Source organism: Eptatretus burgeri, chromosome 17, assembly GCF_056783735.1.
Source record: "Eptatretus burgeri isolate ZD-2024b chromosome 17, Ebu_testis_v1, whole genome shotgun sequence".
In the NCBI taxonomy this organism is placed as follows: domain Eukaryota; kingdom Metazoa; phylum Chordata; class Myxini; order Myxiniformes; family Myxinidae; genus Eptatretus; species Eptatretus burgeri.
In genome coordinates this window covers 59,507,917-59,522,502 of record NC_140977.1, presented here as the reverse complement: position 1 = coordinate 59,522,502, position 14,586 = coordinate 59,507,917, and the positions used below count along the sequence as shown (strand labels likewise).

Below are 14,586 nucleotides of genomic sequence, written 5' to 3'. Positions count from 1 at the left end.
ATCTTTGTCCAGAGCCTTGGTGAACTGCTTGATTAAGCCGAGCTTGATGTGCAGCGGTGGGAAGAGTATTCTGTCTCTGTCCACCAGAGGGTCGTTGATGACGTTCCTTTCTTTGCATGGCACCAATTCCTCCCGCACAGGCCAGTCCTTCTTCGTGTAATGCTGAGCACGGTCCCTACTATCCCACATGCACAGAGAACATGGGTACTTGGTGAAGCTTCAGACTGTTGTCCCAACAAAAAGTTCACCATCTTCAGGTCAACACAAATAAACCACTTATGCTGATCATAACCAATTTTCTCCAGCACGTACTTCACCACTTCATACTTCTCCTTCAGTGTAGTCGAGTGAGCGATGGGTACAGAGGCAAACTGGTTGCCGTTGTGTAGCAGAACACATTTCAGTGATCGCTTGCTGCTGTCAATGAACAGTCTCCAATCTTTGGGTTCGTACTGTGGCACTCCAAGCTTGAGCAGAAGCGCATGTCATAAATTGGCGCATGTAGGTATTGTACATTCTTCAGAGTTCGTTATTTCAAGAAATACAACTTTTTTGTATCACATTATGACAAAATCTGCCCCATTAACTTTAGTTTTGATCCACGAACTTTATGCTTTGCCTCACCAATTTTTGGAAGATTTTTTTTTTTTTTTTTTTTTTTTTTTTTTTTTTATACCTTGGTCGAGGCTCGTATGAGAGCTAACACACAACTCACAGCAAGGAGGCATGAGACAAGAGGGGCGGGAGTGGAAGGGACAAAACATTGGGGAACAGACACAGGTGAACTGTGGAAGGGAGAGGGATGGGGATGGGACGGGGAACATGGCGAGGGGAAGATGGACATTAAAGGGACTTTCAGGAAGGAAAGCAGGAGAATTGAAGGAAGTGGGCTTGGGTGGATTATCGGGGGTAGAAAAGATCGAGGATTTGGATGGGGGAAGATAAGAGGTGGTGGTGAACAGCTGTTTTGAAAGCCTGAAGGGAAGAATGGGAAAGAATAGAGTGAGGAAGTTTATTCCAAAGGCGGGAAAAAAGAGGAATGAAAGAGTGAAGATGAGCAGTGATTCGTGATTTTGGTAGTTTTACCAGAAGGGGGTTGTTGGCGGACCTTGAGCGCCCTGTGGAAATGTGGTTGGGACAAATCGCAGAGAGAGCAGGGGGGCAAGGCTGGAGAGGAGTCGGTAGAAGACAGAAAGACCACCGACCAACCTGCGGTGATTGAGTGAGAGGCCCAAAGACTCAGCTTCATTGCGGGAGATGCCAATGATCTTAAAAGCCCTGGTTTCGACAGCGTGAAGTCGAGAAAGGTGGGAGGCAGGAGCACCAGCCCAGAGGGGAGAGCAGTACTCCATCAGGCTACGGACAAAAGCTTTGTAAGTGGTCAGGAGCTCAAGAGGGCCGAGGAAGGACTTTGCACGACGGAGGATTCCCAGTCGGCGACTGGCTTTTGAGGCAAGGTTGGAAATGTGACTTTCCCAGGAAAGGTCATGGCAGATAGTGAGACCCAGAAGCTTGAAAGAAAAGACTTCTTCCAGAGGATTGTTGAGAAAGTGGATGGGGGGGTTTTGTAAACGGTCCTTTCGAAGAGACATAGTGAGAGTGTGAGATTTGTCTGGATTGAAAGACATGTTCCACGTGTTGGACCAGTTTGTGATTTTATCCAGATCTGCAGTGAGCGAAGAAGCTGCTGCTTGCCGGTCTGAGGGATGACAGATGGTACGGCAGAGGGTTGAGTCATCGGCAAAGAGAAATAGAGGATTTTCCAGAGAGTCCGAGAGATCATTGATGAAAACCAGAAAAAGAACTGGGCCCAGAACGCTACCTTGAGGAACTCCAGCCTGCACAGGAAGAGGGGATGAAAGAACTCCATTTAGGGCCACACGTTGACTGCGACAGGAGAGGAAGTCTGCGAGCCATGAGTGGAGATGGCCTTGAATACCATGGGAAGAGAGTTTGGTGAGTAGGGCAGGGTGCCAGACTGTGTCAAAAGCACGTGATATGTCCAGGGATACGGCTCGGATTTCCTGTCTGGCATTGAGGACCTCCATCCATTGATGGGAGAGCAGTAGCAGCATATCTAGGGTAGAGTGACCTGGTCTGAAACCAAATTGATGATTGGAAATCAAGCCATTGGAGAAGAGGAAGGATTTCATGTCTGAAGCGATGATGGATTCCATAACCTTGCTGATGATTGGGAGAAGGCTGATTGGTCTATAGTTACAGGGATCTGTTTTTGCACCTTTTTTATGCAGGGCAGTGATGTTAGCAGATTTCCAAGCAGATGGCAGATGACCTTGGGAAAATGAGAGGGTGAATAGAACAGAGAGAGGGTGAGCAAGAGCAGAAGAGCAGGCTTTGAGGACACGTGGGCTGATGCCGTCTGGACCGGTTGCAGAATCTGACTCGAGGTTTGAAAGCAAGCTCTCCACCTTGTCAGGAGAAAAGGATACAGAGTCCAGGGACAGTTGGGTGCGACTGGGTAAAGTGGGTAGAGATAGTGATGGGTTTGGGACACAAGATTTAGCTGCAAACACCGAGTTTAGACATTCAGCTTTATCACGTGTGGAATCAGCAGTGCGGCCATTTGAGGTAAGGGAGGGGATGGAGGGGGAACATACACCAGAAACAGATTTGATTAAACGCCACCAGGATTTTGAGGAGGGAGAGAGGTTTGAGAGTTCAGACTTGAGATGAGAAAGATGTTGTTTTCTGGCTCTCCTGAGGGTAGATACACACTTGTTCCGAGCTTTGTGGAAAGAACTGAGATTGCTCTCAGTTGGGTTTGCTTTCCATGAGGCAAAGGCAAGTTGTTTCAGGACAACTGCCTCGCCACAAGCTTCAGTAAACCAAGGGCGGGAGGAAGGGTAAGACAACTGAACACGAGAGGGGATAAATCTGTGCATGAGGGAGAGCAAGTTTCTTTGAAAGAATTCCCAGGATGAGTTGATGTTTGAGAAAGTAGTGATAGGAGACCAGTCTGTAAGTTTGATGGCTGCTCGGAGACCCTGCCAGTCGGCTTGAGTGAAATGCCAGACTCGACGGCGGTGAGGTCTTATGATTTTGAGGTCTTATGACTTCAAACTGATCCCTTTTCGACATAATCACCTAGAACTTTCGTACCTGAATACTTCTTGTCATTAAAATAATTATTTCCAATCAAAACAATTATTTGACATGACATTTTACCCCCACCAACTTCTTCTAAAATGCTCCACACATGCGTACATGTGAACAAAAATGTAAAAAACGACATGTGGCCATATCTCAAAAACTTGACCTGATTGAACAAAACTAATGTGAGTTTTGGATTCAGCGCATCAGATTCGTCCTAAATCAGCTTAAAAAATGCAGACAACAAATTTGTTGTTGACCAGTGTAATTGGTGAGTTGTCAAATGTTACTGCTTCATCTATTGCCGATATTGCTAGACTAGCTCCATTTAGCCTAGCTACAGACGGTAGCAATGACAGTGGTGAGGCCCAGCTATATCCTGTCCTGATTTCGTACTATGACAACAGTGCTGGGATTGTGAAGCAAGGTTTGCTAAGTTTGCCTCATGGCAAACAAGATTCCACTCGAGAAAACATTTTCAAACTGCTTGATCATGAGTTCAGTGACAGGAAAATTCCGTGGGGAAATTGTGTTTCCTTTGTGCTGATAATGCCTCTGTCATGGTGGGCAAGCACAAAGGAGTCGCTGCTTATATCCACAAACAAAATCCAGAGTGCTACATCATGGGATGCCCTTGCCATATGATGCACAATACGGCCAAGAAGGCGGCTCAGGCCTTACCCATTGAATTAGATGACTTTCTCATCGATATTTACTACTACTTGGACAAAAGTAGTAAACGCGTCAAAGGAGTGAAAGCACTGCAAGAACTCTGTGATGCCCCGACACACAAGATTCTGAAGCATGTCGCAACAAGGTGGCTGTCCCTTGGTCAGTGCCTAGACAGGCTGATTGAACAGTGGGAGCCACTTCGCCTCTTCTTCAAAGAAGAAGTACGAAGAAAAATGCAACCAACTGTAGCCAAGACTCTAACAACGAGCAAGAAGGACGGCACTGTATCTACTGCCAGTACTGGCACTGCAGGATCAAGCACTAGTGGAGCAGCATTCACCACTACCACTGCAGTATCTGCTGCGAAGAAGACAGCAGGGACAGCACCAAAACCAATGCTGAGAGCAGGTAGCATCACCGGCCCTTCATCACGTTCATCTACAAAGCAGATCCCTTCAGAGTCGAGAAAGACTGTGATAGTCCCATCTACAGGCAAAAAAGGACCCAAGTTAAGTTCTGCTTTTGCCAAATCACTTGATAGAAGCTCAGCAAAACCTTCGAATCAGAGGTCTTCTTCCTTGGCTGCACCTACCTCAAGCTCTCTCCTCAAACGTAAAATTGGATCTGGTACTACGAGTCTGACCTCTTCTGCTGGCAGTAAACGCAAGTGTGATCGCCCTGCGGCTAAGTGTACTACGAGTTCTACAACTAAAAGCGCATCTTCCTCAAACACTGTGCAGGAATCTAGAGAAAAACGTGTCAACAGGATGTTCTTGTCTCCACAAACAAAACTCTATTGTTTCTTCCTTCGATATGCTAACAAGCTTTTTGAGAAGGGGAATCTTCTGCTCCAAAGAGACGAACCCTGTATTCATCTCCTGCACGGAGAATTGAATGGTCTTCTGAAAGATATCTTCGTACGGTTTTTGAAACCATCGGTGTCATCGGTTGCTCTGGTAAATGTACCCTTCTCTGACAGAAATCATCAGAAGAATGATGAGGACCTCATGATTGGGAACGATGCCAAACTGTATATAAGGGAACAAAGGAGTCTCAAGAAATCCACCTTCACTCTGAGTGAGTCAGACATCCAAGGTTTCTTCAGTGCAGTTCGCTCATATTATGTGAAAGCCTGCAATTACATCTTCAAAACCTGGCCGCTAGATGATGAATTAGCCAAGCATGCTCAGGTGCTGGATGTTAAGCTACACCAAGAAGTGGGGTTTGACTGTGTGGAGTTTTTCATCAAGAAATTCCCCTGTCTGTTCAGTGGCGGTGATAGTGACATAGACAGTCTTGAGAGTGAATTCGCTCACTACCAGGCAGACGCCTCCATAGCTACAATTGCTACTGAGACAGTGAGAGTGGATGAGCAGTGGCATCGGATTTCACAGCTCACAGATCCCTGCACTGGTGCCAAGAAGTATCCTAATTTGAGCAAAGTGATGAAGGGAATCTTGGTCATTCCTCATTCGAACGCATCATGTGAGCGGGCACTCAGTCTTGTACGGAAGAATCATACTGAATTTCGTCCCAATTTGAGTGTCAAAACCCTGGAAGCTCTCTTAATTGAAAAACTAGCTCATAGCACCCCTTGCTACCAGAGAGAATACAGCAAAGACATAATCAGAAGGGCTAAAAGAGCCACACAGCTGTCACTCAGCAAAGCTGCCATGGAAAAGCAAGCAGCAGTAGTACCAGCCAGTAAGGTAAGAAAAATATTGCTTCTTTTGTGCTTTTTGTTAATCTTTGATTGTCCCCTAACTTACTAATATTAACATACATGTAACATTAAAAAGTGCACAATTTTCCCCTTTTTTTGTTCAAAAAGTGGGAATTCTTAACATGTTAAATGCTCCAAAATAGGGCTCAGAGGGCACTAGAGAGCGTCTAGAACCCCAGAGCTTCCAGGGCCCTAAGGCGGGCCCTGGACCCCGCCGCAAGGGTCGAGCGCTCCGCGCTCGAGATGTGCGCTTCGCGCACATTATTTGGTGTCGGTTGAAAATCCTCCCTAATTCTGATTTCCAAAAGTTGGCATCTCTGCAAACAACTCAATCAAAAATGTTTTAATTGCAAAAACATATCGAAAATGTTGATTTTTTTTTTTGTCCCCATGTGGTGGCCATTTTTGTAGCAAGGTCTGTTCTTCCACAGATGCAATGACGATCATGAAAACCGAGCATGAAGAATGGGAATTTCAGGAAGTGCGAGGTGAGCTGGAGGAGGATAAACGAATAACACGTCATTTCAGCATCGTACACAGGAATATTGACATTTTCTCTTTCATTCTTTCTCTTGTTTTCCTCACTCCCCCAACCCCTATCACTCCATTCTCAATTACATCTTCAATATGTTCAGGGTGTATACTGTATATATACATATATATATATATATATATGTATATATATATATATATATATATATATATATATATATATATGTATATATGTATACCCCGGTTAAAATAGGTGTACCATATCACTGTGTCGTAAGAGGCGACCAGGGTTGCGTCAGGAAGGGCATCCGGCGTAAAACATGTGCCAAATCACTATGCGGATCATTCGGATGATCCGCTGTGGCGACCCCTAATGGGAGCAGCCGAAAGAAGATATATATGTATATACATATACATATATATATATATATATATATATATATATATATATATATATATATATATATATATATTCTTTTTTTTACAGTGTCTAAACTTGTCCATCTGTGACAGGACAAACCCATGATGTGATGTTCACCTGAGTTTTAACAATAACAAGGAGAAAGGAGATGTAAACTAAAACGGCACTCTAACATCATGATGTCGACCGATATGCCTCCGCCCACATTATTTCATCATTATAATACTTGTACAAAGTTTGATTTTAATCCCTTCAACTGTTCTCAAGTATCATATTTTTACCTGACATGGCTTCTGACCTTTGATGCCAAATTCTAATTTGTTCATCTTTGCATCCTAATATATACTTGCACCAAATTTGGTCAAAATCCCATCGCTGGTTCAGAAGTTGGTGTGGTAACAGAATTTTTACCTCAAGGGACCTCTACCCTTTGTCCTCTTGACCCCTTTATCGAATCAGTTCATTTTTGCATCATTATACATACTTGTACCAAGTTTGACTGAACGCGATAAGATTCCTTCAGCCGTTCTTAAGTTAACGAAAAGCTATCACAGACGTATGGACGGACTGACGGACAACCAGACGGACACTCCCAAAAAAATGATTCCTCCAGCGACTTCTTCGTCGGAGGCTTAAAACTCTCAACAGTGTATATGGGATTTGAACTTGCGTTCCCAACATTATGAACGATGGATGTGCTGAGTTGAAGAACAACAAATTTTCATTTTATATACATACCGAAGATGTACACATTTTTATCTCCACTGGCAGCCATTTTTACAGCGAGTTCTGTTCCTCTGTAGATGTGATGACCATTGTGAAACGTGAGCCTGAAGAACAGGAATTTCAGGAAGTGCGCGGTAAGCTGGAGCAGCAGTACAACATTGAAGTTGTTCCCCCTCTTTTTTTATTTTTTGTATACCTTGTCGAGGCTCATTGGAGAGCTAACACACAACGCACATCAAGGGGGGCATGAGACAAGATGGGCGGGAGTGGGAAGGACAAAACGGTGGGGAATAGCGACATTTGGAGATCTATGAAGGGAGAGGGATGGGGCGGGGAACATGGGGTATACAAGATAGACATACAGGGACTTTCATGAAGGAAAGCAGGTAATTTGAAGGAGGTGGGTTTGGGGTGGATTAACGGGTAGAAAAGATCGAGGATTTTGATGGGGGACGATAAGAGGTGGTGGTGAACAGCCGTTTTGAAGGCCTGGAGGGAAGAATGGGATTGAACAGAGTGAGGGAGTTTATTCCAAAGGTGGAAAAAAAAGAGGAATGAAAGAGTGAAGTGAAGTGAAGTGTCTTCTACATCAACAGTAGAAGACAGAAAGATCACCGACCTGCCTGCGGTGAGAGAGTGAGAGGCCCAAAGACTCAGCCTCATCGTGTGAGATACCAATGATCCGAGAAAAGTGAGAGGCAGGAATACCAGCCCAGAGGGGATAGCAGTACACCATCAGGCTGCGGATGAAAGCTTTGTATGTGGTCAGGAGCTCAGGTGGGCTGAGGAAGGACTTTGCATAACTGAGGATTCCCAGTCGGCAACTGGCTTTGGAGGCCAGGTTGGAAATGTGGCTTTCCCAGGAAAGATCATGGCAGATAGTGAGAGCCAGAAGCTTGAAAGAAAGGACATCATCCAAAGGATTGTTGAGAAAGTGGATTGTGGTGGGGGGGGGAGGTTCCAGACGTTCCTTTCGGAGAGGCATAGTGAGAGTGTGAGGTTTGTCAGGATTGAAAAATGTTCTACGTGTTGGACCAGTTTGTGATTTTACCCAGATATGCTGTGAGCGAAGAAGCTGCTGCTTGCCGGTCTGAGGGATGACAAGCTACGGCAGAGGGTGGAGTCATCAGCAAAGAGATAAAGAGGATTTTCCACGGAGTCTGAGAGATCATTGATGAATACCAGAAAAAGAACAGGGCCCAGAACGCTGCCTTGAGGAACTCCTGCCTGGACAGGAAGAGGGGATGAAAGAACTCCATTGAGGGCGACACGTTTTCTGCGACAGGAGAGTAAGTCTGCGAGCCATGAGTGGAGATGGCCTTGGATACCATAGGAAGAGAGTTTGGTGAGCAGGGTAGGGTGCCAGACCGTGTCAAAAGCACGCGATATGTCTCTGGATTTGGCTCTGATTTCATATCCGGCATTGAGGACCTCCATCCATTGTTGGGAGAGCAGAAGCAGCATATTCAGGGTTGAGTGACCTGGTCTGAAACCAAATTGATGATCCGAAATCAAGCCATTGGAGAAGAGGAAGGATTTAATGTCTGAAGCGATGATGGATTCCATAACCTTGCTGATGATTCGGAGAAGGCTGATGATTGGTCTGCAGTTGCAGTGATCTGTTTTTGCACCTTTTTGGTGCAGGGCAGAAATGTTTGCTGATTTCCAAGAAGATGGCAGATGACCTTGAGCAAATGAGAGGGTGAATAGAACAGAGTGAAGGTGATGAAGAGCAGAGGAGCAGGTTTTTAGGACACGTAGGCTCATTCCGTCTGGACCGGTTGCAGAATCTCAGTTGAGGTTTGACAGCAAGCTCTCCACCTTGTCAGGAGAACAGGGACAGTTGGGTACGACTGGGTAAGTTGGGTACAGAAAGCGAGGGGTTTTGGACAAAAGATTGCAATGCAAACACCAAGTTTAGGCATTCAGCCTTTTCATGTGCGCTTCCAGCAGTGTGGCCATTTGAGGTAAGGGAGGGGATGGAGGGGTAACAAACACCAGAAACATATTTGATTAGACACCACCAGGATTTTGAGGATGGAGAGAGGTTTGAAAGTTCAGACTTGAGATGAGAAAGATGTTGTTTTCTGGCTCTCCTGAGAGTAGATACACACTTGTTCTGAGCTTTATGGAAGGAACTGAGATTACCCTTAGTTGGGTTTGCTTTCCATGAGGCAAAGGCAAGTTGTTTCAGGACAACTGCCTCGCCACAAGCTTCATTAAACCAAGGGCGGGAGGAAGGGGAGGACAACAGAAGATGAGAGGGGATAAATCTGTGCATGAGGGAGAGCAAGTTTCTTTGAAAGAATTCCCAGGATGAGTTGATGTTGGAGAAAGTAGTGATGAGAGACCAGTCTGGAAGTTTGATGGCTGCTTTGAGACCCTGTAAGTCGGCTTGAGTGAAATGCCAGACTCGACGGCACTGAGGTGGTTCTCTGATAACAGCCAGAGAGATGTTCACTTTGACAAGCACGTGGTCAGAAGAACGGATTGGAGCGGAGGAAGAACAGCAGATATTTTCAGGGAAATTTGTCAATCAGATCCAGAAGAGATGGAGAACCATTGGTTGAGATCCAGGTCGGGAAATTGACTGATTGAGTCAGTCCCAATGAGTCGCAGAAAGCTTTTGCGGAAGTGCCTTGACAGGTGAGAGAGGTACCCACACCTAGCCAACTGGCATGATGACAATTGAAGTCACCACATTTGAGGAAGACAGTTCGGATGAGAAGATAGAAGTTGGTCAATATTTTCGGATAGTGAGGTGTAAATGGAGTCATCACTGTTTTGTGGACGGTACAGTACACATATAAACATGAGGTGGGAGTGGAGGGGAAGCCGTAGCCAGAGGTATTCCTGGGGGTGTGGGGGAGTGAGGGCAGTGCATGGAGAGTGAGGAATAGAGTCTTTGATGAAGAGAGCAACTCCTCCACCAGGACGAGGCTCAGGTCTCTAATACCGGAGGAGGGAGTAACCAGGGAGAGATACTTGGGAGTCAGAGACGTCTTGAGGGAGGAAAGTTTCTGTTGGGCAGATTATGTCTGGTTTGTCAGTGGCAACCTGCATGGAAAGATCTTTAAGGTTTGAGCGAAGGCCTCAGATATTTGAGGTCCACATTGTTAATGAAGAGAGAGGGGATGAGGCTTTGAGTGCAGGGGATGGGAGGGGGAGGGTAGGACAAGGGAGTAGGGGTGGGGGGGTAAGGATAGTTGTTGAAAGAGTGTGGGGGATTGCAGAATAGCTCGGGGAGGGGGCCGGATGAAGAGGAGAACAGGCTCTGTGGTGCTGGGGGAGAGAGGGGGGCAGAAGGCAGTTGAGGAGTTGGAGTGATGAGATGGGGGTGAGAGGGCAGGGGAAGGAGGCAGCTTTGTGGATGTGGCGGAGGGGGGGGCAACTTTACGTGAGGGGAGAGAAGGGTGAGTGGGCAGAGTTGAGGGAGGCTTGGACTGAGAAGAGTGTGATGGTTGCTTTGAGAGGGAGGAATGAGAGGGGTGAGTTGGCACTGAACTTATAAAAAAAAGAATGGTTGATGGAAAGTGAACACTCAAAGCAAACTGGAATTTTAATTTTTTTTTCGGTCAGAGATGCGATTTAAGACATTTCTTGATGGATTCAATGAAGGCAAATTCAGAGAATGGAGAGAAGAAATGCTGAAACAGTTGGATTTTTTTAGGCAAGGTATGAATGAAAGGTCGAATTAAGAGCAGTCTGTTAAAATAGGAGTAGTGAATTATGATGCAATAATGAGAACCACACGTGTGAAAGAGGAAGATGAAGCATTATCAGAGATCGTTTTGATTATTATTATTCCTATTGTTATTATTATTGTTATTTGAGAGAGTTTTCATCAGATTATGTGATGGAAAGGTTGTAGAAAATACCGTGAGGTGAATGGTGAATTTGGATCAGTGAACGCAGAAAGTGGAAACGGACCGTGTGGTTACGGGGGAAGCACGTGGCTATGGGAGGTGTATCATCAAAAGTGAATTTGTTAATTTTTTTTATTTTAAATAAGGATTGCATTGCATTTGGAAAAGGGAAGGTTGAAGTAAAATCGTGGAGGTGTATGGTGAATTTGGAACGGTAAATGCAGAGTGAAGCTGATGGATCAATGAAATTTACCAGGAAGAGGGTAGAGAGAGACACGTGGTTTCAGGAGGTGTATCGATCGAAGGGACACGAGGAAGATTATTATTTTTTGATGTATTTTTTAAGATTCGGGAACGGAAGGTTATTGGAATAAATCGTGAAGGTAATGGTGAGAGAGGGTCAGCTCAAGTAGAAGAACGATGGTGTGCCGTCAGAAGTCGGAAGAAGAAGAATGAGGAGGATCAGGACTCGTGGGTACGGTGTTTTTTTCTTGATATTTTTTCCATTTAAATTGAAGACAAGAAACATTGTTGAGTTGGGAGGGAGTGGGACGTTGGGAAAGTGGGGAAAATAGGAATTGAAGGTATTAGGGAGAGAATACAAATAAAAATGATCGTACACCCAGAGGGAAATGATGGGTAGGCCTCAAGGGAACTGGTAAGACAAGGTCGACGAAAACTCACAAAATAGCAAGATTTTTGAAACAAAACCAAACTCGGAACACACATTAACATTGAGGTGAGAAAATAAATAGTTAAAACGTAACGTATAACAACCGGAAACTCAGCTTTCACAAAGTTGGCAAAGACCCTTGAGAGAACCTGCGTTGCTGTAAACCCAGAACCGGAAGTCAAACTGCTGATCATTCCAAAGTTGCTGCAAACTCTCTCATCATTCCCAAGTTCTGTGGGCGGAGTCTCCTCAGAGCCGATTCCGCCCACAATGGCAAGAGCGTGCCCTTCGTCCAATCAGGAGGCTCATTACCTCAGCTCCGACTCCGCCCCAGAAAGGCAGGGTTTTCCCCCTGTCCAATCAGAGGGGGACAGACATCGCGCGACGCAACCGTCCAATCAGGAGGCGAGTGGCCAGGGAAGAAATCCCTCCCACCTCAGGAGAGGGTGAGTGATCGGCACGTTCTGTTTGGCTGTCTGGGTCTGCTTCGCCTGGTGTCGTCTGATTCCTTTGGAAGCTTTTTCGGCCTTGATCACCTTTCACCTTGTCGTCTCTCGCCTCGTCTGCCTTCGTGCTGGCTGGCGTCCGTCGCTCTGTCACTCGTCCCTGGTGCTTGGTGCTGCGTTGAGGCGGTGGGTTCGAGTCCCGCCACCGAACAAGCTCAACCAGACCGCATGAGGCGGACAGGTGCAAGTGCGGCTCTTGCTCTCAGCTCGCCTTCGCTCCCGAGCTGAAGGGCTAAATAAAGGCCTCGGCCACCATTTATTTTGGGTGTGTGCGTGTGTGTCTGGTTCCAGTCTATAAGTAGCAATTGTTTAAGTGCCTTGTACATTACTTGCATTTCTTCTCGTTAGTCGGTTTAACTCTGCTCTTTTTGTGCTCCCCTGCCCCGTTATAAATAAACCCCAATTGTTCAATGTACCAGCTCGTTGTCTGTCACTTTCTTTCATTGGTTTAGCATGGTGCGTATTGGGAATGAGGGAGGCCTTGTTGCTGTAATTGTTCATTTGGACTGACGGATCTTGGTAATCCCCGTTCGGTTTACACACGGATCGGGCTCGGTAAACGGCCCATTCCGCCCGAGGTCCGTCGAGGGTGTGGTTTTCCCCGGAAGTTGGACGACGTGGGTACTTCGGTATATTGAAATTAGGCAATTAACCCGACCCCACGCCGTCTAAATATTGTGACCACGGTCCACGAAGGGACCCGTGACCTTTGGAGTTGTCCGAAGGTTACGACCTGCAATTCCGGGTGTTCGGTGGGAGACGGCTCTACTGCTCCACCTGGCGGCCGTTCCTCGCCACCGACTCTGGCCCACAACATTATTACTTGTGCCTTTTATGAGTGCATAGAGAAGTTGAAGGTCCTTCCTGCTCAGGATTTAACCCTGTACCTCTTCCACAATTGAAAGAGGATGTGTTGAGGAGCTTGTTCATTTTTTTGCAGAGCAACGGTCGATCAAACAGACGGTAAAGGAAGAGTTTGTTTTCGGTGATGACCATGAATGGAGAAAAAGGAGCGATGAGGAAATTCTGCCGAAACTTGGAGGTGAAATGAAAGAACAAATGAAGTTGAGAAAATGTGTGGTACTTTTGGAAAAATTAACTGAAATGGACAAACAATAAAAATGATGTGCAAAGTAAATTAAAGGGAAGGAGACAATTGTGTTTGAGAGTGACACCATTCGGGATCTTGATTCTCCTTTTTCTCTTTCTCTTCCCTCTGTTGTGCTTCACTCAGTTTGATGATTCTGTGATTCCCTTATCTTTTTGTGCATTTCATTTTACTCCTGCAAATGTCAAATTTTGTGCAAATAAATACAACCGCATTTGATTGCTTGCGACTCTACTTGTCCAGTGCGGATTTGTAACAACCACGGCTCATTGAGGATTTTTTTTTTCTGTTCCACATCGAGGTTCATGGAAGGGTGATTGAATGGAGGGTAAAAGGGGAATGAACTGATGGAGCTGCATTTGGGCACAAGAGAGGGAATGAACAAACAGGAATGGAGTGGAGGAATTGCATTAACGTGCAAGTATGAGGGTTGCATTCGTTCGGGTTCACAGAGGTATAAAATATGCGGAGAGATGGAGAGTGGTAAGATGATGGGAAAACGAAGCTGGATCACAGTTGATTAGAGGGTCAGCATTAGGGATAGTAACACCCCCGAAATCCAGCTCAACTGCTGGTGGATGAGCCTGGTACAGCTGATCAAAGTAACCGGACCATCTGGCCTTCATTTCGGACCCCTCTGGCAAGAGCCCACCACTCACCACCCTCAGCTCTAACTTGCAGTACATCAAGGGACGGGCTTGGATGAACGCAATGCGTGACGAGAATCTCTTGAAAAGCAGGATGAGAATCCGTTGTAATCGCTATAAGCAGGACAATATCTCAAATAGTGGGCCACAGGTGATGCTCTACCCCCTCACAGATTCCTCACACAGAAGCTTCTCTGTCCACCCTCGGCGCACGTACAGTTTTACACCTAAACTCCCTGAACAGCTCGGCTCTGCCGTTAAGCCTGGCCCTGCGACTGGTCAATGGTATCCAGTGTCCCTTGAGAGACAAAATTCTTCTTCGTCCTCCGGTGAGTTCCAAGACATCCACCGGCAACATCACGGATGGTGGTTTTGAAAGCACTCCACAATTCTTCAGGATTCTCCAGAGTACCCAGACCCCCCCCCCCAAATCCCCACTGAGACTTCCGAAACTCCTCAGCTACCCTCTCATCCTTTTGCTTGTCAACATCCAGCATAGACTGCAATGGTACCAATCTCCTGGATTTAATCTGCAACTACAGAGTTTCTCCAACAAGCCTGTGCTCGGTAATTAACCAAGCACTGGTCGACCCTGCAGTTTTGGATCATCCTCCAGTGACCATCAACGAGCACATGGTCAA

At 46.0% G+C, this 14,586-nt stretch overlaps 1 protein-coding gene across 23 annotated transcripts in view; it reads left to right on the top strand.

Moving 5' to 3' along the window:
• The window catches only part of LOC147010254 (uncharacterized), a 158,064-nt gene that overhangs the window by 128,346 nt on the left and 15,132 nt on the right, over positions 1 to 14,586 (top strand). For 18 of the 23 annotated variants that reach the window (XM_085863183.1, XM_085863184.1, XM_085863167.1 and 15 more), the window contains 3 exons: positions 5,938 to 5,994; positions 7,223 to 7,279; positions 13,131 to 13,232. In XM_085863183.1, the coding sequence (XP_085719309.1) occupies positions 5,938 to 5,994; positions 7,223 to 7,279; positions 13,131 to 13,232 (216 nt within the window). Of the gene's footprint in view, positions 1 to 5,937; positions 5,995 to 7,222; positions 7,280 to 13,130; positions 13,233 to 13,424; positions 13,528 to 14,586 lie in introns of those variants that run through there. The other 5 variants (XM_085863182.1, XM_085863168.1, XM_085863177.1 and 2 more) reach the window with 3 other exon arrangements.